At 43.4% G+C, this 26,299-nt stretch overlaps 1 protein-coding gene across 2 annotated transcripts in view; it reads left to right on the top strand.

The window, feature by feature from the left end:
- The first annotated feature begins 6,397 nt into the window (after nt 1-6,397).
- Nucleotides 6,398-26,299, top strand: part of ITPKA (inositol-trisphosphate 3-kinase A) — a 39,403-nt gene continuing 19,501 nt past the window's right edge. Inside the window, exons 1-2 of one of the 2 annotated variants that reach the window (XM_021533470.2) lie at nt 6,401-7,066; nt 7,390-7,440. In XM_021533470.2, the coding sequence (XP_021389145.1) occupies nt 6,563-7,066; nt 7,390-7,440 (555 nt within the window). In that variant the 5' untranslated portion in view covers nt 6,401-6,562. Of the gene's footprint in view, nt 7,067-7,389; nt 7,441-26,299 lie in introns of both variants that reach the window. The other variant, XM_021533471.2, reaches the window with a different exon arrangement.

The raw sequence follows: 26,299 nt of genomic DNA, 5'->3' as shown, positions 1-26,299 counted from the left end.
TTTCAGAGTTTCAGGGTTTTTTTGGGGTTTTTTTTTTTTTTTTTCCCATAACCTACTGAGGTTTCTATAGTTGTATTTGGTTTGCATATATGGGGGTTACAGGGGTGGCCTCTTTGAGAAGCTGCCAGAAGCTTTCCCTGTGTGTCTGATAGAGCCAATGCCACCCAGATCCAAGACAGATTTGCTGTTGTCTGAGGCTGGGCCAGGCAGTGACAGTAGAAGTGCTTCTGGGATAACACATTTGAGAAGGAAAAAAAATGTTATTGTGCAAAAGTACTTTCAGACACAGGAGAGAGGTGAGAATATGAGAGAGAAACAAGTGCACAGACACCAGGGTCAGTGCAGAGGAGGGGCAGGAGGTGCTCCAGGAACCGAAGCTCAGATTCCCCTGCAGCCCATGGTGCAGCCCATGGTGGGGCAGCTGTGTCCCTGCAGCCCATGGAGGTCAACAGGGGGGCAGAGATCCTCCTGCAGCCCCAGAGAACCCCAGGCTGGAGCAGGTGGATGCCCAAAGGAGGCTGTGACCTGCTGAAGCCCAGGCTGAGACAGGATCCTGGCAGACCCATGGAGTGAGGAGCCCATGCTGGAGCAGGTTTGCTGCTTGGACCTGTGACCCTGTGGCAGATCCAGGTTGGACAGTTCTTGAAGGAGTGCAACTCATGGAAAGTTGGAGCAGTTTGTGAAGGACTGTGGTTTGGGGGAAGGACTCATGTTGAAGCAGTTTATGGAGGACTGTCTCCTGTGGGTGAGACCTCACACTGGAGTGGGGGAAGGAGCCTTTCACCTAAGGAGGAAACAGCACCAGGAACCATGTGATGAACTGACCATAATCCCCATCCTGTCTCCCTGCATCTCTGAGGGGGAGGAGGTAGAAAATTGAGAACACAATAAAGCCCAGAAAGAAGGGATGGGGAAAGATGATTTTTAAGTTTTGGGTTACTTCTCATTGTCTTAGTCCAATATTGAAATAAATTAAATTAACTTCTCCGAGATGAGTTTGTTTTGATTGTGATGGTAACCAGGGAGTTGTCTCTCCCAGGCCTTACCTCAGACCATGGACTTTTCATTATATCTTCTCTTCCTTGTATAGTTGAGGAGGAGGGTGATGGAGTGGCTTTGCTGGGCACCTGGCATCCAGCCAGGGCCAAACTACCACAACAGCTGATTCCTTTAAATGTCTCAGAAGTTGAATAGATTTTTGCTGAAGATGTCTTTTAATGCTAGGGAAGAACCATGAATTGTTCTTTAAGCACACCCATAGATTGCAGGATGAACAGGTGAAATTAAATTTCTTGAAACTGTCTGTCTGTATTCACAAGGAGACATATCCTCCTCTTCCTTACACTATCATAAACCAGGAGTAAGTCCACAAAATTTGATGCAAGTGTCACCATAAATACAGGAAAATATGTCCCAGTGTTCTGAGGAGTTACAAATAGCTAGTCAAAAATAACAACTATGATTACTTACAAAATTTTTGTGGGGATTTTCTGCTAAAATGCCAGTTGTGGAAGATAAATCCTTTATTTAAGGCAAAACCAGGGAAAACATAAGCAGAAACCATGAGAGTATCTCAGATGGTCTTCTGTGGAGCTACGGGAACTTTAAGGAGGGAGTGCACAATTCACATGCCAAAGCAACAGCCTGCAGCCAGTGATGCTGCTACCTGGTTGCTCCTTTCAGTACACGTTTCCTGTCATGGAATACTATACCTGGGGCCCTTTCTTCTCCCCCATTTTATATTATTCCCTGGATATATTGGCTCCCAGGCCAGCAGTAAGAATGTGAGGGATAAAAATAGTGAGAGGGAAGTGACAAGAAAAGGCATTTCTTTTCCTCTTTCATCATGAAGAACAGCAACTGCCTGCAGCATGAGATGGTGCAGATGTGGGAGAAAAATGTTTTTTCTCCCAAGTTTTTCCATCTCTGTGGTGATATTAATCTCCTGTGTAGCTCTTTCTTTCCAGAGTATTTCCCTCCCCTTTCTTATAGCGTAACCCTATGCTCTATACACCAGCAGACTCTTTGTTAGCAAGGGTGCTGTGCACACTCACTCCTTCCTCCCCTGTGGCCTTATCCTTTGTGTCCTTTCTCACTGCCATAGCAATCACCTCATGATCTCAAACACTTGCACCCATTTTTCCAAGGGAACTATGGAATCTGACTGTTCCTGAGATATGTTGTCTCCCTCTCTCCAGTTTGTGAGGGGAGATACTTTGTGCAGACGTGATTGGAAATGTAATTTTAGTTCCAGCCACGAGGGGACCTTCATAGTTTATTGTCTTTGTCCTGAAGGTTCGTCTGATCATACACTTAGATCAGTTACAGTTTTGCTTCTTCTTAGGTAAAAAGACATTCCCCCTTTCTTCTTTTTAATATGGCTTTCATTTATTGGGTGTCCAGAGTTTATATTAAAAAAAATATTAATGTCTTGCATAGGGAAATTTGGCAAATAGCCTACAAAAAATAATCCTAAAAATAAAGAGCTCCCACTTAGTGCAGCAATTGTTTTCATGTCCTTTGACCTGTATTTGGAGTCTCATTCTCCTCTTGCATGCAGCAAGAGGAGAATGACAAAAAAAGGATGTGGTAACGTGCACTAACTTGCTCACTTTTTCTAATGAGCAGCAAAGACAGAGCAACTAAAACATGTGGCCAGGTGTTTTAGAGCTGGTGATGAGCTTGGAGCTGGTGATGAGCCGCTGAGGCTGCCTGCTGTCCCTGCTGCTGCTCCTCTGCCAGCTCCACCGGGCTGGTCATGCCATCACCTGCTCTGCTCCCACCTCCTCTGTGCAGAGAAGCATTGTCCCCTGGCACAGCTGCTCCTGATACCACACCTGAGAGGCAGGCAACCCACCCACCACTTTCCCCCTTGGCTTCCCAGGAAAAGATGTGCTCTTCATCTCAACCTTAGAGGGGAAATTCTGCCCCAGGCATGAATGGCTGTGGGGAGTTGGGATTTTCCCTTAGGCACGGCCAGCACTTGGGTCATGTGCCTTTCTTCTAGTTCTGGAAAAAGGGCCTTTCTGTATCAAAACACACCCAACTCCTTTTCTCCCCAGCTATATCTCAAAAGAGATATGGTAACTACTAATAAATGCTTGTGTTTGTTGCATCCAAGAGAGACTTGTGAAGCACTCAAGTGCTTCTCAGGCATTCTGAGGTCATGCTCAGCACGGATTTGAAGAAGGTGGTGTTTCTCAGCTGTCATGCTCTAAGGTCTCTGAGAAATCTCATGTGGGCAGTGAACATTATGTATGCACTACATAGGACAAGTTAAACCCAAGACTCCCTTCTAGATCATATTAATCTGTTGTCTTCATAAAATCTTTCTAATCTATTTAGAAACGTCTGTCGCATCTTTGCCTCTATATCGTCATAGGCACGCTATGGCAACACAAAGTGAAAGGAAATAGAAATAAGCAATATGTTAATGATAACAATGTTTAGAAATGGATTTCATGGGAATGAAATAGGCTTTTATTTTTGCCAGTATAAATAAAGGCAGAAAGCTGTTTTTGTAGCAGGCATGTGTGAAATGTGAAACCCTGGCAGTGTGCAGCAGTACCGATGTGAGCCAGAACGACTGTGATAAGCAAAATGCTTCACCCCTGGAGGTGGGAATGTGATCTGGTGGTTACAGTAGCACAGAGCAAATTTGAAGCTCCCTGTTCCTGCCTCTGACTGACTATATATCTGTAGTCAACTCATGTACTGTCTATCAGTTCACCCATCCGTACAACAGGGACATATTTATCTGTATCGCATCAGAGCCAACTCTTGGCAAGCATCACCAGTGGATGCGGGCAGCCCTGTCCTGTCAGGAATGCAGGATTTCACAAGTGAAAAGTACAAGTCACCAGCACTTTGTCAGGACACAGAGTACCATTCCATTTGTTAAAACAACTGTACATTTATGAGGAAATGGGGTGATACTGACTGAAAAATCTCTTTATTCTCTGAGTAGCTTTGAAAGATTTTGAGTTAAACCTTACACAAACTTCAGAGACCACTAGCTCTCTAGAGCAGATATGCTATAAATGAAGTCAATTAAACCCATCTAACCTTATCCAAACAATCCTCACTAATCAATATTATGAAAGGACAATTTTATCCATGTATTTATTAAAATGATAATGTATTGTGTGTTTTTGTTTCCATCTTCATTAGTTGAAAGCAAAATCTCTTAAATGATATTTTATAACTGAACTGACTTGGTAGTCCCAGAACCGTTGCCAAGGTTAAGGTTTCCTAAATAAGGTTTCCTAATCATAGACCACACATAATCTTGTAATTGCAGAATCAGCAAACAGAGCAACAGCTAAAAGAGACTGGAAACTGAAATGTCCTTCCACAAATGCAGCAGGGCTCTCCTGAAGGGTTCCTGTTTGCCCTGTGAAAGCTCACACGTAACCTCTCTCCTGTGAATAAATATATTTTTCCAGCTTGCTTATCTACAGACAGAAGCTGGCACAGCGACATAAAGGAGTTACATGGGTCCAACGTGTGTGTGTGTGTATAATCTTGAATACCCATTTAAAACTGCCCTCTGCACTTTCTGCTCTATCTATAAATTTATTACTGTGAGTATTCTTACAAAAACTTCAATTATAAAATCATGATTTGATTAAACTGTTATGACTTTAGGTATGTATTAGGTCTAATAAATTTTTATGTTTTGAGACTGTCTTTCTGCTACATGAAATTTGAAACTGATTGCAAAATTAATAATAAAAGCAATTACTATCTTTTTTCAGAAAGAACGTAAATCCATTACAGTCTACCATGAAGGAATACCCAAGGAATACCCTCCTAGAGGTGCTTTGGTGTTCTCACTGCCTGTTGTACTGCCAACCATTTTACTGTGCACTTTACCGGTTGTGTTTTCACATAACCTGGCGGCAGCTGTCAGCCCTGCCTCCCCCATCACACGCACCTTGGGAGAATTCCCACCACGGCTTTTACACAAAACGAAATCTACCACAAAGCTTGGCCATTTAAGCTGAAAATCCAGACTTCCCAAATTCCTGTCTAGGCACCACCTGTTAAAGAAAAGTGTTCAAAAATGACCTATTTTCTTTTTAAATGTTTCCCAGCTGCCTTTCTGCGTGGTCCTGAGCATTCACAAGGTGTGGGCCCTGTGAGAAGCAGAGCAGCCACCTCAGGAGAGGGCATGCTGTGTAGTGCTTTTTGGAACAGACTTTTTCAAAGGTAATCTGAAATATCAGGATGTAAAATAATCAACCGTGGCCAAATAATCTGAACAAATCACAAGACAGGTTAACAAATCATTTATAGCATCACCGGAGGAAGGAGTCCCAGCCGTGGCCCGGGCTGGGACTGCACTGGGTGTGGTGGAGCCCCACGGTCCCTTCTGCTAGGATCTCCCAGCCCAAGCACCAGGCTAGAGAGAGCAGATGGCGAGGGACAGATGGGAGAGTACAAGGAAACAATGAGATAAATGAGCAAAAATTCAGCTGAAGACTTTAGCATTTGATTCCAAAATTATTAATTTTAGTAATCGTTTCAGCTGATGGAACCCTACGGTAGAACGCCTTTCCTGTTCCAAAGGTCTTAATAGCTACAATTACAACACATGCCGCAACCCAGCACGGGTTACATTTTAGGTTAAGAGTGGGAGTTCAGCAGGCAAGAAGTACCAAGGCAGGGGCTGTCAAACGCTGAAATTCCTTCAAGGGGGCTTGTGTATCGCAGCAACCGGCAGCTGAAGGGAAGCTGATTGAGCACTGCTCGGCAGTAACGCGCTGACTGACACAATTCGAGCTTCCCGGGAGCCCCTGTCCCACGCCGCTCGCAGCCCGCCGGGGATGCTACAGCGAGGCGTGGGGACGCGCAGCGCGGCCGGGGGAGCGCGCTCAGCCACTGGCACCGCGCGGTCACTCACGCACCGCCACCCGGTCCCCGCGGGCTGGTGACAGCCCAGCCACATCCCCGCCCCCGCGGGGTGCGCCCGGCCACCCCAGCGTGCCGCGGTCCGGCCACGACAGGCCCGGAGGTGGCCCCCGGTGTCAGCGCGCACCGAGGGGATGGTCACACGCGGACCCCGGGCGGGTCACAGGCCGCCTCCCCCGCGTCCCCGCCGGGCCCGGGGAGCCGCGGCCGCCCAGGGTAAGGTAAGGCGCAAGCGGGGCGCCACACCCGGGCGGGCAGCGGGACACCCCCGGCCGCTCCCCGGGGCCGCCGCAGGGAAAGCGAAACCAAAAGGGTGCTGATGGTGATGGTGGAGGCGGCGGGAAGGGGCGGGCAGGGGTTCCCGCGGCGCGGCTCGCCTCGGCTCGTCGCGATTGGATTCGCTCCTCCCCTCAGCGCCGAGGCGGAGCGGGGCGGTGGCGGCGGGCGGGCGGTCGGGCGGGCTCAGCGCGCCCCCATGGCCCCGGCGCCGGGTCAGCGGGCGCGGTAGCAGCCTCCGGCTGTCGCCGCGGGGGACTCACAGCTGCCCGGGCAGGGTGGGCTGGAGATGCGCCTCTCCGCCGGGCTCCGGGCAGACGCGGGAGACTGACTGAGCCACAAAGAAGTTTCGGCGGCGGCGCGGCGCTTCCCCATGCACGCCTCCGGCCGCCGGTCCTGGAGCGCTGCTCGGCAAGCGCCCGGCGCCGAGCCCGCCATGGAGCCCCGCGCGGGGCTGCATAGCAGCCCGGAGCTCAGCCGGGCCAAGCGCCTGACCGTGGGGGAGCTCTGCTCCCTCTTCGAGGCTCGCTGCGCCGCCGTCGCCGCCGCCGCCGCTCGTCAGCTGCCCGACCGGCCGAAGAGGGGCTGCCGGCCCCCGAACGGGGTTCTGCCGCCCGTCATCCCCCGCCTCACCGTCACCGCCGAGGAGAGCGAGGAGGCGCAGGGCAGCCCCCAGGCGCGGCCGCCGCGGCCGGAGGGCGGCGGGCTGAGGACGGGCAGCTCGCTGCACCTGCAGTCCCGCAGGCTGTCCAACTCCTCGGTCTCCTCCACCGGCTCCTCGTCCCTCCTGGAGGACTCGGAGGACGACGTGCTGAGCGACACGGAGTGTAGGAGCCAGGGCATCGTGCACTTGGAGCACGGCGAGGACACCAGCCAGGTAGGGGCGCGGGGTGAGCGGTTCGCCGGGCAGCTGGGCGCCTCCCGGGCTCCTCGGGGGCCAACAGATGCTCCCGCTTGTAGTGAGGTGTCCGTGACCAACTCCAGGAAAGCTCTGGGAAGCTCCTGTCCTGGGCCGGCAGCAGTGCGCTGCGCTGCACAGGCTGCTGCGCCTGTTGGGAAAGCGCTTCTGCACGTGGGCTCCTCAAAAACCCGGCCAGGTGTGCGCTGTTTTCTTTCTGCTGTGGAGTTGTACTTTATGTTCCAAGAATATGGGGAGATATTTTTTGATCATAAGTGGGTTGTTTTTTTCTTTTTTTCCAGTCTCCTGTGTCAGATGCTCAAAATAAAAAATTCCCAGGCATTTCCCAGCAGGTATTTTTTTTTGTCTCTTTCAGTCCTGGAGTCTGTGGTTGTCAATTTTTGAGCCACTTCTTGCTGTGAGCATGACAGGAGATGGGGAGGAGCTTGGAATGGATAGAATGCATGCTTTTGTCCATTCTGGCAGCAACACATTCTTCTCAGTAAATCCCCTCTGTAATTTGGCAGCTTTCATCCATGAAGTGCACTTTTAAAGGCATATAGTTAGTTGCTTTTTCATGGTCTTTGATGTATATTTGCCTGACTCCATATAGCGTTTTTCTCAGGCTTTTGTACCTGAAAAATGTAGCTTTAGTGAATTCCTCCTCCCACCTTCATTGACACTGCTGCTCAAATTGTTCTACTGCCAACTCATTGGTGCTGAATTGTTTTCAAGCAGAACATATGCTTTGATAAAAAAGGTATAAAGAAGAAGTAATGCAATTTATAGGTGATACCTCCAGCTGGACTTTTCTCATGGTAATTGTGGGTTTATTACTTTAGAGGATACATAGTACAGGAACTAAAATACTGTGCACAATATTGGTTTTGTTTGCATCAACCTGTGGCCTGATTTTGGAAGAGGAAAAAAAGGGCTTTGTACTTTGTCATTTTGAGTATAAAGAGACCTGTAATAATAATACTTAGTTTGTACTTTTGATTCTGAGATAGAATCTGGTATGCGTGAGAAAAAGTACTGTTGTTTTGCTGTCTTTTCTAAAAGACATGCTATGCGATTTTGTGAAAGTAGCAGGAGAACAGAAATTAAAGATAATGAAAGGCCATAGGATCATTTGACTCAATATCCCTGTTATGGCAGTATGTGTGCAGCAAGAATTTAGTCATGATGCTTCAGCAGTAAGAGAACTCTTAGATGGCATTGTGGTAGCTGGTTAAACTCTCTGTGAATATAGACTGAAACAAAACTGATTCTTCAGAAGAGAAGCTGTGCTGCCTCAAAGCTTATGCTTCTGCATCTCTGAAGTCATTGGTACTGAATGCAGTAATGAGACCTAGATGATTTGGGCTCTATCCTTCCCTGTAGTCTGACAGGCATGTATCATGTGGGTGGTACTACTTTCTCTTAGGAAGTCTTTATAGTCATCTTTTAATTACAAGAAAATAAAATATTAAACAAAGAAGATCTCTAATGTTGATTTATAGACAAACTAAAAATATCCAGATTATAAATGTTTTAAACTCTGAGAGACCATCCTGTTCATTTAGGTGTGTGGGAAAATGAGAACTTTGATAGTATTATAATAATTCAGTTTTTGAAAAAGTTTTTGCAGTTTTCCAAAGTTTAGTGCAGCTGCAGGACTCTTTAATTCCTCCTTGGTAAAGTAAGTATTTCTTCAACTCAAGTGAATTACTTGCTGTTTTAAAAGGCTGAATTATGTTTCCATGCTTGCAGTGTAGGGGAAGATGGGGCAAACTGTGCCCAGGAGCTTGCATTTTAGCTGATTTTCTTGATCTCTTTATCCCTTCTGTGGCAAGTCATCAAACCAGGGCAGGGACTGGTACCTAGGACTCTTAACCTGCAGAACTTCATGGCATTACCTAATAAATTAAATGGGCTCACCTGCTCAGTGACTGCTTACATGGTTCATTTCTCCCTTCCTTGTTGCATTACCCACCAAGTGCTCAAATCCCAGGGGTCTGCTGTTTCTCCTGAGGTTGCACACTGTTTGCTCACCAATACCTGGAGGCATCCAGGACAGTTCTTGTGATTGATGTCTGGACAATGCTGTCCAGTTGTTTTTTCAGCAAAGCAGTGACCTCATACTGTGCCAAGTTGGAGTCTATGCTTTTAACTTCTGTGGGTTCAACTTTACAGGATGTGTCCTTTCGACTCATAAATCTTGAGGCAGGATGAATACTTGTTTTAGAATGGAAGGCTTTGAGTTCAAGGCACACACATGCAAGTGAAAATAACCACAAATTTTAGGATAACCTATGGAATGGTTTCATATTTTGAAGATTTTATTTAGAGGCAGTTTGGAACATTTTGTTTATATTTATTGTTTGCAGTGTATTTTAATAGGTGAAGGCTTGTTCTAAGAGTGGAATGCAAAGCATAGAGACTTTTCTGAAGGAAACTGCAATCAGAGTTGGGCCAAAGTTACTGTTTCCTAATTAATGGAAAATTTTGATATTTTGAAATTTCTCTTGTTTTAGGAAATTCCCTGAGACATTTTTCTGGAAATGTTAGAAGTTAATTTGGAGCCTGGCACCTTATGATTAAGCTGAGACCAGTGCCCAGAGAACTACTGGGTTGTCAACCTACCAGGCTACCCAGTGCCTACCAGGGACCTTGGAAACTTGCCCAGGTCTTCAACTGTGGGAGTAGAAGTTCTGATAATGTTCCTGTTATCAAAGCTTCAAGGCTTCCATCTGGAGACCCAGGAACTTGAGACCTAAGCTGAAGAAGGCCCTCCCAGGCCTCTGTACCGTTGATCTGGAGATCAAGACCCAGCTGAGTCTGAAATACGGTGGGCTCTGAAGCTACCTGTGCAGGACTGTGTGTGAGATGGGAAGCTCGGCAGCCTCTCTGTCCAGGGCTTGCTGCCCTGGAGTTTTCAGGCCTTAAATCCCAGGATGGTATGCCTGGGAGTGCTGTCACTGACTGTATTCCTTGGAGGAAAGTTCTTCTCAGTAGTTAAATTGGCAAACAGCTTTCCAAGAGGATGAGTGATTCAGTTAAGTATTTCAAGAGAGCATTTGAGGTTGGATGGATTGACACATCATGATGATATTAAATTTTTGTTTCTTCTTGAGCACAGTGCGTGGGCATGTCCCTGGAGTGTTCGGGCCCGTGAGGGGGCAGTGAATACCTTGGGGCCGATGGCTGACGGTGACAGTGCAGTCCCAGCCTGGCTCCGCTGGGACAGTTCTCATCTGGGCAGGCCCACCTCTGAGAACAGCTCCGTGGGTGGTGTTCCAGTTTCTCTGAATAAATTATTGTTGCCATTTTGCAGTAATTAGCAGAGGCTTTGAAACTGGGCTGTCCTGGCTTTCCTGGAAGAAGACCCTTCCAACAGTGAAGGGATGGAAGTGTGAGAGAAGCCTATTCTGCTGCTGTCCTCTTTGTTCAACTTGGGGTTCAGTGAAAACTAATTGTGCAAACCTGTGCTAATGGAAACTGCATAATGGCATATTTGGAGCTTTGTAACTCTTGGCAGTAACTTAAAAGAAGAAATATTGGTTATTTTTTAAATAGCCAATTGACAGAATAGATTTTGCCCTATGGCAAAAGCTAACATTTCTGCATTTAAATGGGAAATATACTTTTGTAGCTTTGCTTCATGCCATTGGGAGGTGTGTATATACAGCTGAATCTTGCAGTGAAAACACCAGTGGTGCCTTTATAGTAATGGAGAGGATACAAGAGTTACGTATTTTTGTCTTCATTCTGTGAATGAGCAGTTTTAAGAAGCATAAAGTCTGGTTAGCACCTTCTTTGTTGGGACAGAGCCTTTAAAGAGTGGTTTTCACGGAGAATAAACACCATGATAATATACAGCAGCCTCTTGTCCTCTTTATAGGAGAATGTTATTTACTAGATAGAAACATGCCAAATAAATCTACTCATTTTCATAGCTGTGACCTGTCATTCCAAATTCCTAGAACTGTAACCATGAGAACAGCTGACAGTTTGCTAGAGAAAAAGCAGTTCAGTTCTTGCCTGCAATGATACCAGTCCAGAAACTTTGGGGGATATTTATTAGTGAAGTACATTTGGTTTGGTTTCACTGATCTTAATTTTATTTTTCATAACATCAAGTACCTTAAAATGGACATGTGTATAGAAACGCACACACGCTTAATAGCTAAATAAATTAATAAATACAGGATGAAAGTTTTAACTACTTTGGCTCAGGGGTGGGTTACATAAGCTAATGCAGTAGAATATAATTGTTATTTTTAAATGAAGAATAGGAATGACGGGATGACATAAGTAAGACTGTTAATGGGATTTTAGCCTACTCTCCAAAGGAAAGAAAGCTTGTGTAATCACTCTATCAATTCAATTTCAACTGCTTTAGTAGGTTTCAGCCAAATTTGGCAGTGACATAGACATCTCAAAGTTTCTTCAACAGCTCTTTAAAGTTTCACAAAGGTCAGACTGGGTGGAAGAGAGGAAACCAAAATAAGTGATACTTTTTCTTCTCTGCGGGGAAGGTGCTAGAGGAGATAAACAGCTGTCTTCTGTTGTGCTTGTTGGCTGGCAAATTGCCATGTGCATACTGGCTAGTCCATAGGTGCTTCCATGCTGGATCCAGCTGCCGCAGGTAGTGTCTCCTCTCCTGAGCTAATCAGGAGAAGATGTGGGAGGGATCATACACTGCTGTGGGCTGATGAGGTTAGGGAATGTGGAAGGTGCTTGTTGAGGCACAGGGGTGAAAGGGAAGAAGTTTTGAGGATGTGTGGAAATGTTAGGGAGGTTGGAGGGCTTTTGGAACAAGTTTATAGAGGCCGGTGACAAGCTGTAGATACTGTGATAAGGGTGCAGGACTGTAGATACCAGTCAAGTAGAAACTAGGCTTCTCTAGTGTTCAGCTCACAAAACAGCTGCTTTTGATGGAATACATTTAATGCTGCTAAAAACATGCTTATTTAGAGTGACAGTCCCAAATCTTCCTATTGTATACTGAACAAATTTGAGGCGAACAGCAGTAATGTTCCATGTTTGCACAGTACTTGGAACAAAACTCTGAACTGAGAGCCATCTCTCAGTTTGAGGATGAATTCTTCACCCCTGTACATTGCAGTGGTGGAGTATATCAAACCATCAGCAGTATCAGGTCTAACAGTGACTTTTTATTAGTAGTGTGGATTCTTGTCTGTAAGGAGATGACTTAGCTGTTCCCAAATCAGGTGAGAGAGAGGCAATTAAATTGCCTTATCAGAGTTTCTAATCCTGGAAATACCTGAAATGGTGACTTAGATGTTACAAGATTCTTCTCTTCTGAATCAATTTTGCTCTGATAGTTTTCATTTTTCATATGTTAAAGGACATGTCATTTGGGCACACAGTCTAAAGTTGAAAGAACTCTGTGATAACTTTTTCCTTATGGACCTGCTGTGTTTGGTATGTTGTAGAAGTTTCTCTGTATGTCCACTTTTGCAGTTAAACCTCCTTATAATGCTTGTTTCATCTGGAAAAGTGAGAAAAAAGTAACAGAACTCCTCATCACTGTGTGATGCATATTTAAAGAGGTCATACCTAAGTGTATTTTTCTCAAGCTATCATTGACTCAGCAGATTTATTGGTAAAAACCCATGCCAGTCTTAAAAGGAATAAGGGTAGTGGTTGGAGCAATAGTTTGCTTGTCTGTAGTCTGTATATTTTTGGGTTCTGACACTATTACCCCGTTAGACTGGTTTGATTAGAGTGAATTTTTTAACTGGTTAATTTGATTACCACATGTAATTAGTGTGGTAGTTAACATATTCAAAAATGACCTCAACTCATATCTAAATTTTTTAATAAATGGAATGTGTTAAAAGTGGATTGGTTTGATTAAATGCTCACAATGTGATGCAATTTAATGTTGGAAGCTGAGAATGTGCACTCTTATGTGATAAATAGCTGCTTTGTTTAGCAGTGGCAGAGAAAAACTATGGATCATCGTATGGCATTTTGTAGTGATTATCTGTAAAATGTGGTAGAAAAAGTAATGTTAATCTTCAACATCTTGGAAGGAAAAGATGATCTTATGTACAGCAGCAGTCAAGTCTATCTTTCTTCTTCACAGTCAGGGTAGTTCTTGCAATGAAAGGGGGCTGAGGCAGAGAAAATTGGCTTGTCAGTCCATGTTAATTTGGATCTTGTATAGTGTAGGTTTAAATGGAATTTTTAAGTGCTCTTCTCTACCAACAGAGCTTCATCTCAAAAGCTCACAAATTAGGTAAGATGGCGTTGTCTGTCCAAAGCATAGCACACCTGGGGAAAAATATAATAAAAAAAGGTGGGGAGTGGGAGCAGGTGTTAGTCTCCATCAACTCCTTCTGAATAAAAGCATAGGGAGAGGCTACCTGTTCATGCAGTGTCAGGCTAGCAAATAGCTAGTGTGGTGTGTTTCCAGTGGTGGTTTATTGGTGTATTTTTTCCAATTCATTCATTAACTAATTCATTCCTGTCAGTAATGGAGAATGTTTTCTGGGATAACACATAACCAGCAGCATTTGAGTGGATTTTTGTACTGATGAATGATGAGCTTCTCACAAGGGATGAAATCTTCTACATTCCAAAACAAGTAGGTGTGAGACTGATGCTATAGAAACTTACCCTGAACCCATCAGGCCTGGCTACTATTGTTGCTTGTTAGCAAATCTTCTATTCCTTGGCAAGCTTGGGAAGAAGTCAGCCAAAGACAAATCAACAGCTCATTTGAAGCAGTGATCATAGACTTGACATGATCCAGATTTAGAGCCTGGGACAGACTCTCCAAGCCAGTTGGTGACTATAGCAAGCATAACATAGACACTGCTTTGTGGGAGCTTGGCATTAACCCAGAATCCAGGAGCCCTCCATATTTACAGGCTGAAATATCCAAGTAAGGTGATGCACGCCCTTTAAACTGTTTACCTCAGCCCACTATTACCACATTTATTTTACTCACATTCAACTTCAGTCTGCTGTTCTTACTCAGCCTTCTGACCTCATCTGTATGTGAGCCACATTCTCACAGAGGTGTGGTTACAGGTGATAAAGAATATGTATAGAAACATGTTTAGTCTGGGTGTCATTGGTACTGAAATGTGTCTGATTCACCCAGAGGATTAACAGGAAGCTGGGACGTTGCAGAACTGTATGAGTTAGTTAGTGGGAATGGCACAGTTCACTTGGGATATATCAGCAGAAACTGCCTCATACATCTTCATGTGTACTTCATACAACTTTCATGTGACAAGAATAATGTCTCTTGATAAATTGCACAGAGAGAGAAGGTTTTTGTTTTCAGTGATGGTAGACAATCATCATTCATTATCAATATAACTGATTTTGTCTCTTGATCTCTGCCACATCCCAACATAAAGTGATCCAATCTTAGTTACAGCTGCATTCACTACTCTGAGCTGCTACAGAGAACACAGCTTTCTTTGTGTCTCAGCTCTTTTCAAGCAGCTCCATATAGCTGAGAACACTGCAGCAGTTCTTTCTAGTGATGTTCACTCAAGGCAGCTCTAATTTCTGTGCTCTACTTTGCTTCCTGTGGTGGAGCGCTGAATCAAATGCAGGCTTCTACTTCTCACCTTTGAGGTGCTGGTGCTAGTCAAAGTCTGCACATTGTGGGCACACAAGAGATGGATAGAGCTCAGCTGTGAGGAATGTGTTCAGCCATCCCACTCCAGGTGCAGAAGGTGAGATTGAGGAGGCTCAGCTGTGCACCAGGCAGCTGTGGATTGGTTTTCCCATACAAGAAGTCATCTCCCACCAATACCAGCCAGCACTGGCTCACTCTGCAGCACATACTTTGGAAATGGAGGGAGCATTGTTGCCTTCCACTACTGGAACCTCTTTAAGTGCTCTGAAATCACCACCTCTGCTGAAAGTCTTCAAAGATCCTCTGGGCATGTGGCACAGGTAGTGGTACTGTCATGTGCTTTCAAATTACCAGTCTTATGGGTACACATATTGCAAAGGGTAGCTGCAAGGTTCTAATACAGGCTCCTCAAGAGCCAAACTTTGGAGATGAGGGAGGTAAGAGGGTTGTAATAGTTTCAGGCTATGTACCATCAGACAGAAGGGGAGCGACTGACAGGGATTGGGAAGGCTACTGGAAATGTTAGGGAAAGAGCAAAGCTTAATAGGCAAGCAGATTATTGCTTTAAAATTCAAGGAAAACAAAACAAAATTCTCAAAAAAAAGCAAGATAACATGTGACAACTATATTAAGAAATCATCAGTCAAACACTGAAAGTATATGTAATGAAAGAGCTCACGTGCCTGCAGTGTGGATATGTTAATGTTCTACTGTCTTTCATTACAAGTAGGCATAGCACTTGATGCACAGAATTCATGACTTTCAACAGTTCTATATTTGCAGTCAACTCAAAGGATAAGTTACAGTTCCACAGTGACTGATGACATGTATTGCAGAACCTCTGTTTATTCACAGATAGCTCTGCAGCAGATCACAGGAAGGGAAAGGCTGACTTCCCAATTTAATGCTGCTGAATGCTGATGTGGAGAGCTGCTGCCTTTCACAGTTTTACAGTCCCTCTTTGCTTGGGAAGAGACTAGGGAAGTTATTTATGGAGACTTTCATCATGGCCAATGACTGTTTTTTTTTCATTCTCCTTTTGACTAACTTGAGAGTGAGCCTTACTAGCAGAAACAGTGAACATTTGTACATGCAGCCAAAGTTAATGAGAGCTGTTCTACAACAGTATTCTACAGTGTTGTATAACGCTGGGTATTAGAAAAAGCAAAATTTGACACCTCAGTTTAAGCTTGCAAAATTAGTGTGCACTTTTCACATTAACCTATATTTCATTCAGTGATTTACCTATAAGATATGAATAAAACCCTTCATTTAACAGGTTGTGAAAACAAATTCACTAACATTTGGAAAACAGTGTACTGCTGCTTAACATTTGTCTTTTAGGTTTGTACCATAAACTTCAACTCTGAAAATCACTTCTGAGTTCTCAGTTTTGCAGTTAAGGTATTATTAAAGTTCCAGCTCAAATGTAATTCTGGATCTGAGTGTTTTCCAGGAGCAGAAGGTGCTGACAGCTGGCAGTGATGTTTCATCCTCCCTCCATTCCCAAAGCACAGGCTGTGGAGCGAGGCGGCTCTGCCTGGCCCAGGTGAGGTGCCCGTGCTAGAGGGCACTCACAGCAGGGCTGTGCTTGGAGAGGCTCTTCAGGCATCATCACAGGGGCCCTCTGGTGTGGGGAAAACCTAGTTCACAGCTGCCTGGTGCACAGCTGAGCCTCCTCAAACTCTCCTCCTGTGTATGGCTGAACACATCCCTTACAGCTGAGCTACACTGATCCCTTGTGTGTGCTATGTCGAGCAGTCTCCACAGAAGGTAATTAAATACTAATGAGAGTCTACTGCAAATTAATTTGAGGTTCTTACCATTTTCCAGGCTTTGTCAGGTTGACTTCTGCTCCTCACATTGCTTACTCCTTCTTTGAAAACACTCCTCTTCCTAGATTTCAGCTTCCTTCCTCAATATTCAAGGTTAAAAACCTTTTCACTTTTCAGCTTTTTTTTTTTTTTAATTTTGTAGGGGGTCAATATGAATCTTTCTAGCCTTGGAAACAGCTCAAGTTTTTGGTAGAGTTGTTCAATCTGATGCAAACTAAAGAGTTTTAGCTCTTTTTTGAGGTGGTTAACTTAGGGTAAATCAGCAGAGAATGAAACACATACAAAGAATTCTTGTGCATTAGTGCTTTGCTGGTTGTGCAGGAAATCTGGGGTTTGGGACCCTGAAAGAGGCAGAGCTAGAGAAGTCTATATGACCTTTGTACTCTTCTCCATTGTTGTATGCTTATGTGATGCAGCAGAAAGGATAAAAATCTGTGAGAACAGTCCTTTTTCATGCATATCAGCTGTTATCTCAGGGTTTGAGTGGGTTGTTGGCTAAGTGCACTTGACCTGAATATTCTAATAATAATAAGCTCTGCTTGGTGTGGGCTCCCTCCTTTGACATCCATATATGTTCTGTAGGGATGGCATCGCTGACCCCACAAAGGGTCAGCTTTGTTCAGAAGAAAATATGATCTGAAGAAACTAAGAAACCTTCCTACGCTTTAGCCTTTGCTTTTCATAGTGCAAAATGCTGAGTATCAGAATTTTGAGCAGATAATTTTGATACAGTTTGTATTGTCTTGCTCTGTGGCATTTAAGTAAGGAACTTTTTTGCCTTGTTTATACCAACCCAGAAGGAGTAAGCAATTAAATCCTAAGGTACTCATCTCATTTCAGGACAGATCCTGCAATTCTGTGGAAAGAATTATAAAAGGATTTTAAACTGGCGACTCCTGACTTTCAGGTGCTTGGGTTTGGGCACTAATCAAGCCCCTATAAGAATTTCATTAGTTATTTTCCCAAAATTCATAGCAAGACCACAGAAAATTACTTGCTTTCAGCAAAGACACCAAGAAGGGCAGCAAGTCCTGAGCTCTGTAACAGTCCAGTGATAGTTAATCACTATGCCAACAGTCTCCAAGTCTTTTTCCAGTAATAGGACTGGCTGATGTCCTGATTATGATTTCTCATTCCAGTATTAAATGTGGAGTGACAGATAATTAATCGTCTGTCTTCTGTCCCTGTTTATCCATTGGGATTTTCTGCACCATCTCTAGAAGTATGTCCTCTTCCATTGCTGTAGTTCTGTGTCTTGATCCTCGTCTGCCTTTTCAGACCTCTGATTTTACAGGAAACAGTCCTGTCTGGGACTATAGGATGAATGTAGTCAAATCACCAATACTCTTTTTACATTGCATTCTTCAAGAAAAAGAGTACATGGGCAGCAAAATCAGTCTTGGCTTGTGAAGCTACTTCTCTGCGTGGCCTGTTCCCCTGCGTCCAGTGTAGGTCATCACCCATCTGCAGATGACATTTCAAATGTCTGTCTTCTCTTTGTTGAGCCCTGGTAAATTGATATTGGTCACTCTTGGGTTTTGCTACTCATGTCCAATGTGGCACAGAAGCTGCTGCTTGCTCCATATATCAGGAGGCTGGTGTAGGTGGTTGTGCAAGATACGGGAGTGTGGCTTGCAGTTCTGTTGCTAGGAACCAACAGTATGAAGTTCTTTGAAGTTTTATGGGGGTTTTTAAATCTCTTTTACCGTGAGATAATGATTTTGGTAGATAAATTGTCCTTATAAACTACACTCTGGTTATTTTACTTTATTTTTAGGTGAGTTTGCATCTTAATAATTGGCAATTGATGTTTATGCTTCTACAAAGGTGGGTTCTCCATCATCCTGATGGTGAACACACGTTTACCTTCCGGGCAGAGGAAGCATGCTCTGTAAAACACATTTGCTATTGTTCAAACACCCACAACTCTTCAGGAAGACAGATGCCTTGTTTCAGTTTCAGTCTTTAGTTGAGTCACTCGTGCTTATATAAGGATTGAATTTGATTCTCTTCCTTAAGGCTACATTATGGAAATTAAAATCTTAAATAACCTCTTGTCTCTGGGGCTAGCTGCTACTGATACAGAAGAGGAATTCAACTCGCTTCTCTTACATTGTTCTGTTAACAGAAATTATATTTTGATCCTGTAGTTTTGCTCAAGGGAGAAATCATCTTTTCTCTGTATCCCTTACATAGTTCTTAGGGCTGACTTGGGGAAGGAAGAGTTTCTCTAATCTTAGGTTTGCGTCAAAAAACAAACAACTATCTTGTAAGCCTCTCGCTCCCATGGGATAAGGTGAAGAGTCCTCATTTCCAAAGAACTACAGGTTTCTTAATCATTGCCCCATTCTATTAATAGGAGTGTGGGTTTTTGTTTGGTTGAGGTTGTTCTTTTTTGTTGTTGTTGTTTGTTTCAAAATCCTTTCAACTGAGTGGTTTGGAATAATCTCAGAGTTACTCTGTGTTGAAGCCTGGAGTTATTAAAGTGGTTGACGGATGTGGTTTTCCCCTAGGTAAACACCACACCCTGCTCAGTAGCAGTGCCCGTTGCATGTTGACACTTGCATTCCATTGCCAGGGGTGGGCCCTGTTTGAACAGTGCAGTGCACCACAGGTGAAGCAGTAACTCCTTATGCTTCCTTAGAGGATAATGGAAGAGGCAGTTCAGAGGAGACAAAGCAGGAGAGGTGGACTACTGGATTTGTCTGGTGATAGGTGGAAGAGTAGTTGGCAAACTGCTACTAGTGTACGTGTGGCCTGTTTTTTACATGACATATTTTTACATTCTCATAATAGTTTTCACTTAACATTGAATTACTGCTTATTTGAGTACTTGACTGTCTTATTTGAGTGCCTCTAATTTAGTTTACAAGCACTAATTACTTAAATTTTTCAACAGTATTCTTAAGTAGAGTTGTTATAAGCTGCAGCTGTGGGAGCTGGAGCAGAGAAAGGGCACCTAGATTCCATACTGAAGCAGTGACATTTGCTCAGATCTTTTGCAAGTGAGTGTCTGACAGTTTAGGAATTATCTTGGTAGGAAAGAAAAGTTAAGTAAAAATGTTTTAAAAATCAATATCTGTCAGTAACCTTTTTATATGTATGTAGGTAGACATGCAGGAACCCTAGTTCTGTCCTTGTGCTTCCTATCCTTTCCTGTAGAAAAAAAATTAATTACAGTACAGTAGTCTTCCACTGTTACATTTCTTTCAGGCAGAATCTCAAAATTGTGTGGGATGCAGTTTCTGGGGCTGTTACATGAGGATGTGCTGAATGCAGGGTCAGCTTTCAACATGTGTTCACTAACCCAAACTACTGGGGGTAGGAGTAGAGGGATCTTTGACCAGCTAGTAGAAAACAGTTTTGCAATTCCTGTTGGATGGTAGTGGTTTCTGGCAAATAGGAAACTGTAAGAAAGGATAAGCATTAAAATGTTCTTTATTTCTTTGTGTGTTCAGACTGGAGATTCTGCTGTGGCCTCTGAGTTCCTGGGATGTGAAAGTGGTGGTGTGCCTAGCCCTGAGCTGCTGGGCAGGCAGGATAGAGCTGTGTCTCCAGGTAACAGACTGCGCTGCCATTGCAAATGAGATGCAGCACATGCTCAGCTTCCTTCCCAAGTTCACTCAGGGGAGATTAGCTTATTGAAGTTATTTCCTGGCTTCTTGCCAGAACACAGTCTCCCTTGATGTTACACAGAAACTGCACCTGATTTAAACCAATTGGCACTTGTAGTACATTTGGGTTTCAGGTTGTCACAGTTCACAAATGACAAGTTTGCACCTTAACAAGTTGTGACTGTGTTTTAGGCTAAACCTATTTATTGGTCTATGCACAGAGAAATGTGGATCTGTTTGGATTTTAAGTATTTCCAAATAGTCATCCTGTTTGATAATTCTGTGTCCTACCTGATAGGGTGTTGGGCTTATTTTATCATGTAAAAAGTGTTGTCTTACTAGATATCCCTTTCTCATGTCTGGAGATGTCAGTTAATGACCCATAAGATGTGGAAGACAGGCAGAGAACTGTCAAATTGCTAGACTGTTTCTGAATATTTAAACTGCAGTTGTTTTGGAGGTTAAGAATGATTTCTTTCCTTCTGCCACGCCATCTGCTAAAGTGATGTTTGATTTACCACATATCTTTTCTGGGTGATGGACAGCCTGAATAAATCATGAATGTTTGGGCTCTGAGTTAACTTTCCTATAGTGAGGAACTTTCCATTTACTTTTTGGATAGTAACATTTCAGTTTCCAGCAAGACTGATGTTCTGGCAGAACCCTGGTAGGGGCAACATGTTGTTGATTCAGCTTTCCTGTGCTCAGTAGAGACAAGTGGCAGAGCTCCATCCTGTTAGAGAACCAATGTCTTTCAGAGCAGACCACAAGCTGTGAGAGTAGGGATAATGGCCATATTTTATGCCTGCTATGAAAGGCAGATAGTATAGTATCCCTTAGAACAGAAAACATTGATTCTTCTTGAATTAAATCACCAGTATGAGCTTTTGCAACATATCTGTGAGATAAATAAAGGAAACCCTTGTGACAATGCACCTTTGAAGCCATCTAACTTTATTATTTTGCATTTTGGCCTAGGAATAATGTAGAGGTTGCAGATATTTCAACTGGTCATAACCAGAAACAAAATGCTGGCATAGATTCCTGAAGAATTGTCAGCAGATTGTGGCTCTTGGTGCTTTTTGCAGGAGGGCAAGCAAGGCTTTTGCTTCTTGGTAGTTCATTTTCCTCTGATTTAGAGGGGAACTGCTCCTGGTCTGTACAAGTAGATTCCAGCTATGGAGTGGGACATGGGATTTTGTGCTCCTAGTAATTGAGTCTGATACTGACCATCTATTTCTTTTACTGTCATTTCTTCCTTTAGTCCAGACATAATGAGCACCCAGCAGGCTTACCACGTATCCTAAAGAGTACCAAACCAAATTATGTGTGCATCTCTCTGCATGGTGAGGCACCACAGGGGAGAAAACACAGGAACCTGGGGCTTCTGACTTGCAGTGTTGTTTCTGCTTATTGCATTAAGTGTTTCTCATGACTCCGAAGATTTAGCCCAGCCCATTCTGAGTGCAGCACAAACAGGAAATGGAAACCCTGCAGTCAGAGGATCCACCTGCCAAATGCTGGTTGAGCAGCTGTGGCCCTCACCCATGGCTGGGTGCAAAGCCCAGAAGCATCAAGGCCTAAGAACAGGCTAAGCAGTGTTTCTTCTCTAAGGTTGGAGGCTGGAGGGTGAAAGAGAGGGAGGGAGAGTTGAAGGTGTGTTCACAGTTTGCCTGGCAGTCTGATGAGAGGTGCTGATCAGGAGGCTGCTTGTGTAGCATGCAAACTGCTGCTCTTTAGGAGTGCATGTTCTCCCTTGCTGTTGATTATCAGTCTTACAGCTCCAGCTGGCACTCCTACATCACGGGAAGATCAACTGTGTGACAAAGCAGGGAGTGTTAAATTCCCTTGGGAACTTAGATGCAGGGATGGTCAGGGCTGCCAAGGCATCCAGTAGGTGGAGACGGCTCGGGGGTCTCCTTGACCAGGAATGTGGTTACGCCGTATTCCTTGAGCAACAGCTGACAGCATTTAAAGTAACACAGCTTCCCTGGCAGAAGGCCATTTGCTGTGATTTGGCCAAATTATCAGTTGGCATTGATTGGCATAGATCTCAGTGTGAAGAATGATGCTGTTGCTTGTCAGGGCACAGACTTTCTAAAGCCGATGCTCGCAGCTCCAGACTCTGGACCAGGCTGTCCAGACATCAGTTATTGTAATGCAACATTCTGGCCCCAAACAGCTTTTTGTCTAATCTCTGACAAACACACTGACTCCTCTGTGGATTAGTGTTTGGTGGTTCAGGAACCTGTTTCCTGCCAGGACCGAGAGAAGGTGAAATGTGGTAATAAAGGGGCTGAGTTGCTGTAGGAGCCTTACCCTACCATGGGAGCTGAAGTAAGTGTTGCACTCAGAAGCGCAGTGATAAAGGTTTGTGTGAGGGTTCACTCACACACGTTCGCCTTCTTAACTTGCTCTTTCACCTCCCACCCATTGAGATCTTTGTCTCGATTTGTGATTCATGTCTGATTCAGCCAAGTGGGTAGTAGACTTGGAAGAATCTCCTGAGCTTGAGGATTCCAGGATCCTTTGATAAGGGGCAAGAGCACAGAAACTGGCTGCTGAAAGTATAAAGTGCCTTCTTATGATAAATTCAGGGATTTGCTGTCATTGTTGTTTAGGGCATTTTTGTTTTAGCTACGGGAAAATCTTGCACCTTGCTTCCCTACGCAGAACCTTTGTGGGTATTTCAGCTATATTTCTTCCAGCAAATATGGTAAAAATGTCATGTATACCTCATTTACTCCATGTCTTGTAAGGTGTTCTAAGTTTCTTCAAATATCAGAGGATCCCAAGCCTTGGACTTGTTATAGTTTGGATAATTATAAAAAAAAGTAATGGAATTTTGATCATCTGCAATCAAAGGCTTTTACTATCTGCTTTAGGTATTTTAAAAGCATGTATGAATGTGTATGCTTATATCACTAGAAGAAACACCAAGGATAATTATGTTTTGCTTACATTTGGCATAAAAATGTCAGCTAGTTCAGGATCTGGATCTGAGCAAGATGACTGCCTGCCTGTTTCATATCTGCAAAGACAACTACACTAAGCCTCAAACTGAAAGAACTCAAAACCAGAATCCCTTGATAGGCAAATTTTGTGACTGTAACCGGAAAGATACTGTGTTGCTCAGCAACTCTCACTATCTTTTTAATTTTTTTTTCTTATATAACATCACTCAGATCCTCAGTTCTCTCCATGACATGAAACCATATGGTGAACTGTCCCAGAGCTGTACTCCTTGAGAAAATGAAATCCCTAATAACCATTGAAGCTGGCTGCTGGGAAGCTGCAAACATGGAACAGTCTTTGGTTTGGGGGAAATTGTGCCAATAACAACTTTTCTTGGTAGAGTATTGTGATTTTGACAAAGCAGTAGATACTTTGCTTAAGTGTTATTTATTAAGTGGTTATTTTTTTAGTAGATTGTAATTATAGCACTGTTATTGACTACATTCACACAGAGAAAGAAGCAGATCTAATTAAAGAGTAATTCAATTAGGACAGTAATTTTCTTGGTTGCGATTTGCCCAACGTTATTTCTCATGGAAGTTTTTTATAGTAGTGGCAGGTATTGACTGTGTTGAAACAGATGAAAATAAAGTTTTGTTTCGGCTAGGTGTAGTCCATTAAAATAATATGGTTAATAGCTTTAGACCTACATTTAAGTTCTTTACCTGTGTAGGTCCAATATATCAGATCAAAGCCAGTTAAAATAAAGTGGCAATCAGTGAAAGCAGAGAACAAACAAATAGATTATTTTAATTTTATAAATTATTTAAATAATTGAATAAAATAGCATCAATAATTAGGAAAACAAATTAGATTTCAAACTGATTTCAGTTTTAATAAACTATGGTAAATAAAGCGGTCAAGGGTTTTGTAAATAAAATTAACTCAGAGGTTTTAGAAAACATTTTAAGTAAGTGTATATACTATAAAAAGTAAAACTAGAGGCCAGGAAGGCCAGTGGTATCCTGGAATGCATTAGGAAGAGCATTGCCAGCAGGTCTAGGGAAGTGATTCCACCCTTCTACTTAGCCCTTGTGAGGCTGCATCTGTGCTCCTCAGTACAAGGGAGACATGGAGGTCCTAGAGCAGGTCCAGAGAAGGGCTTTGAAGAGGATTAGGAAACTGAAGCAACTCTTATGAGGAAAGGCTGAGGAAGCTGGGCCTATTCAGCCTCAAAAAGGGAAACATGCGAGGGGACCTTATCAATGTCTATCATTATCTGAAGGGAGGGTGTCAGAGGATGGAGCCAGGCTCTCCTCAGTGGTGCCAAGCAGTAGGACAAGATGCAGTGAGCAGAAACTGAAGCACAGGAAGTTCCACCTGAATAGGAAGTAGAACTTTTGCAGGTGATCAGGCACTGGAACAGGTTGCTCAGAAAGGTTGTGAAGTCTCCTTCCCTGGAGATAGTCCAGAACCATCTGGATGCAATCCTGTGCCACATACTCCAGAATGACCCTGCTTGAGCAGAGAGGTTGGACCAAATAGCCCAGGATGGTCCCTTTCAACCTGACCCATTCTGTGAAGCAATAATAAAACTGTAAAAGATACAGAGTTTTAAAGAAATGGTTATGAACAGAAAGTGATCAGCTGCTTACGCTGATACTTAAGACACCTGTGTGAGTAATAGTGGGGACCTCCTGAGGATTTGTTGTGTCACTTAGAGTAATATGGATGCTAGTGTGTGACCAGGAAGGAAGAGTAATATAGGGCGAAAAAGCCATCTCAGCAGAAAGGTGAGCTACTGGAGAATGACTAATACTGTGCCAAGATAAGTCATAACTGATACCTAGTTTAGTAATTCTTAAGTGTTATTTTTGGGCCTGCTCATATAAGACAGTTCCAGCCATTGACTGGTCTGATGAGTTTCCCAGACGCTTTTTACTTTTCCAGACACTATTGCTGAGGTTACTGTGCCCCAAGAGGCCAACACTCATCACTTCCTCATGTGCCTGCTGCTCACTGTGTTGGCCAAGATCCCTGGGCAAGGGGTTGCTCAGTGCTCCTGCATTTTGGGCACATGGCTCTTACAGGATTGTTCTGAAAAGCACATAATAACTTCTTGATAATTATAGTTTTCTGTGCTCCTTACAAGTCCCTGTGGAGGAACTTTGTTCCTTCTAGGAGTTGGTGAGACACTGAGTAGGCAGTGGCAACCAGCAGTACAGATTAGATTTCAGCCCCCATGTCCCAGAGTGGCAGAATTTAGCCTAAATGATGTAAAGACTTTAAGAGAACAGCAGGTAATGATGACTGACAATTAAGTACTCTTTCTTAAAGCCTTCTAGAAAAAAAAAAGGATTACCAAAAAAAATTCTCATTATCTTTTTGTTTCTTGCTGTCATAATAGCTTTCTTACCTAGGCTTTGTACTAGTGCACAAAAACAAAAAGAAAAAAAAAAGACTACAGGATTTTGGGTAAAGAAATGGCTGAAATTTACCTGGTAAAATGATTCAATGGTCATTGTTTACAATAGCCTAGCAGAATTTCCATGATGATTTACCAGCTCAGGCAAAACTGTACCTCCACTATGCTGCTGATGGAATCATGGATATTTTTAAAGACCCTGTTGATTTCTATTGAATTTTAGTGTTCTTTTGTTCTTTAACTCGTTGCAGTTTCAAGTAATATGCAAGAATTATGAAAGCTGAATGACTTCATTTTTCTGAAGAAAAGGTTTTTCTTATTCCCCCAACGCTTCCTAATTTAGATGTGACTGATGTTTTTAGTTATTGTAATTGCTGAAAAGTCCTAAGTGAAACAAATTCTTATGTATGTAACCTGTTTGTCATTTTTTGCCTGAGGGTAGTTACATGTGTTTCAGACATTAACAGAACTGAGATATTATTATTTTTTTTTTACCCTTAAATAAGTGAGAGATTTTATTTATTTTTCCATAGAACAGCAGAGGAGCATTCAAGTCCCTATCCACTGTTGTCTTTAGGAAGTAGAGTGGCTCTTCCTGTTCCTGAGGAATTCAGCATATGCTCAGAGAGATGCTAGTTGTTCTGCACTGCCTGTAAAACAACAATTGCAACTAAAAAAGCCCCATCCAATTCAGGGAGTTTACACTAATCTCTTCAGTGAGCTTGCTTGTTAGGATGTTACAGCTCTTGCCCAGCACTGATGGGAGGGTTTCAG

The sequence above is a fragment of the Lonchura striata genome, chromosome 6, assembly GCF_046129695.1.
Source record: "Lonchura striata isolate bLonStr1 chromosome 6, bLonStr1.mat, whole genome shotgun sequence".
NCBI classification, from domain to species: Eukaryota; Metazoa; Chordata; class Aves; order Passeriformes; family Estrildidae; genus Lonchura; species Lonchura striata.
Note: the sequence above shows the minus strand (reverse complement) of the source record. Positions and strands in the feature narration are given on the sequence as shown.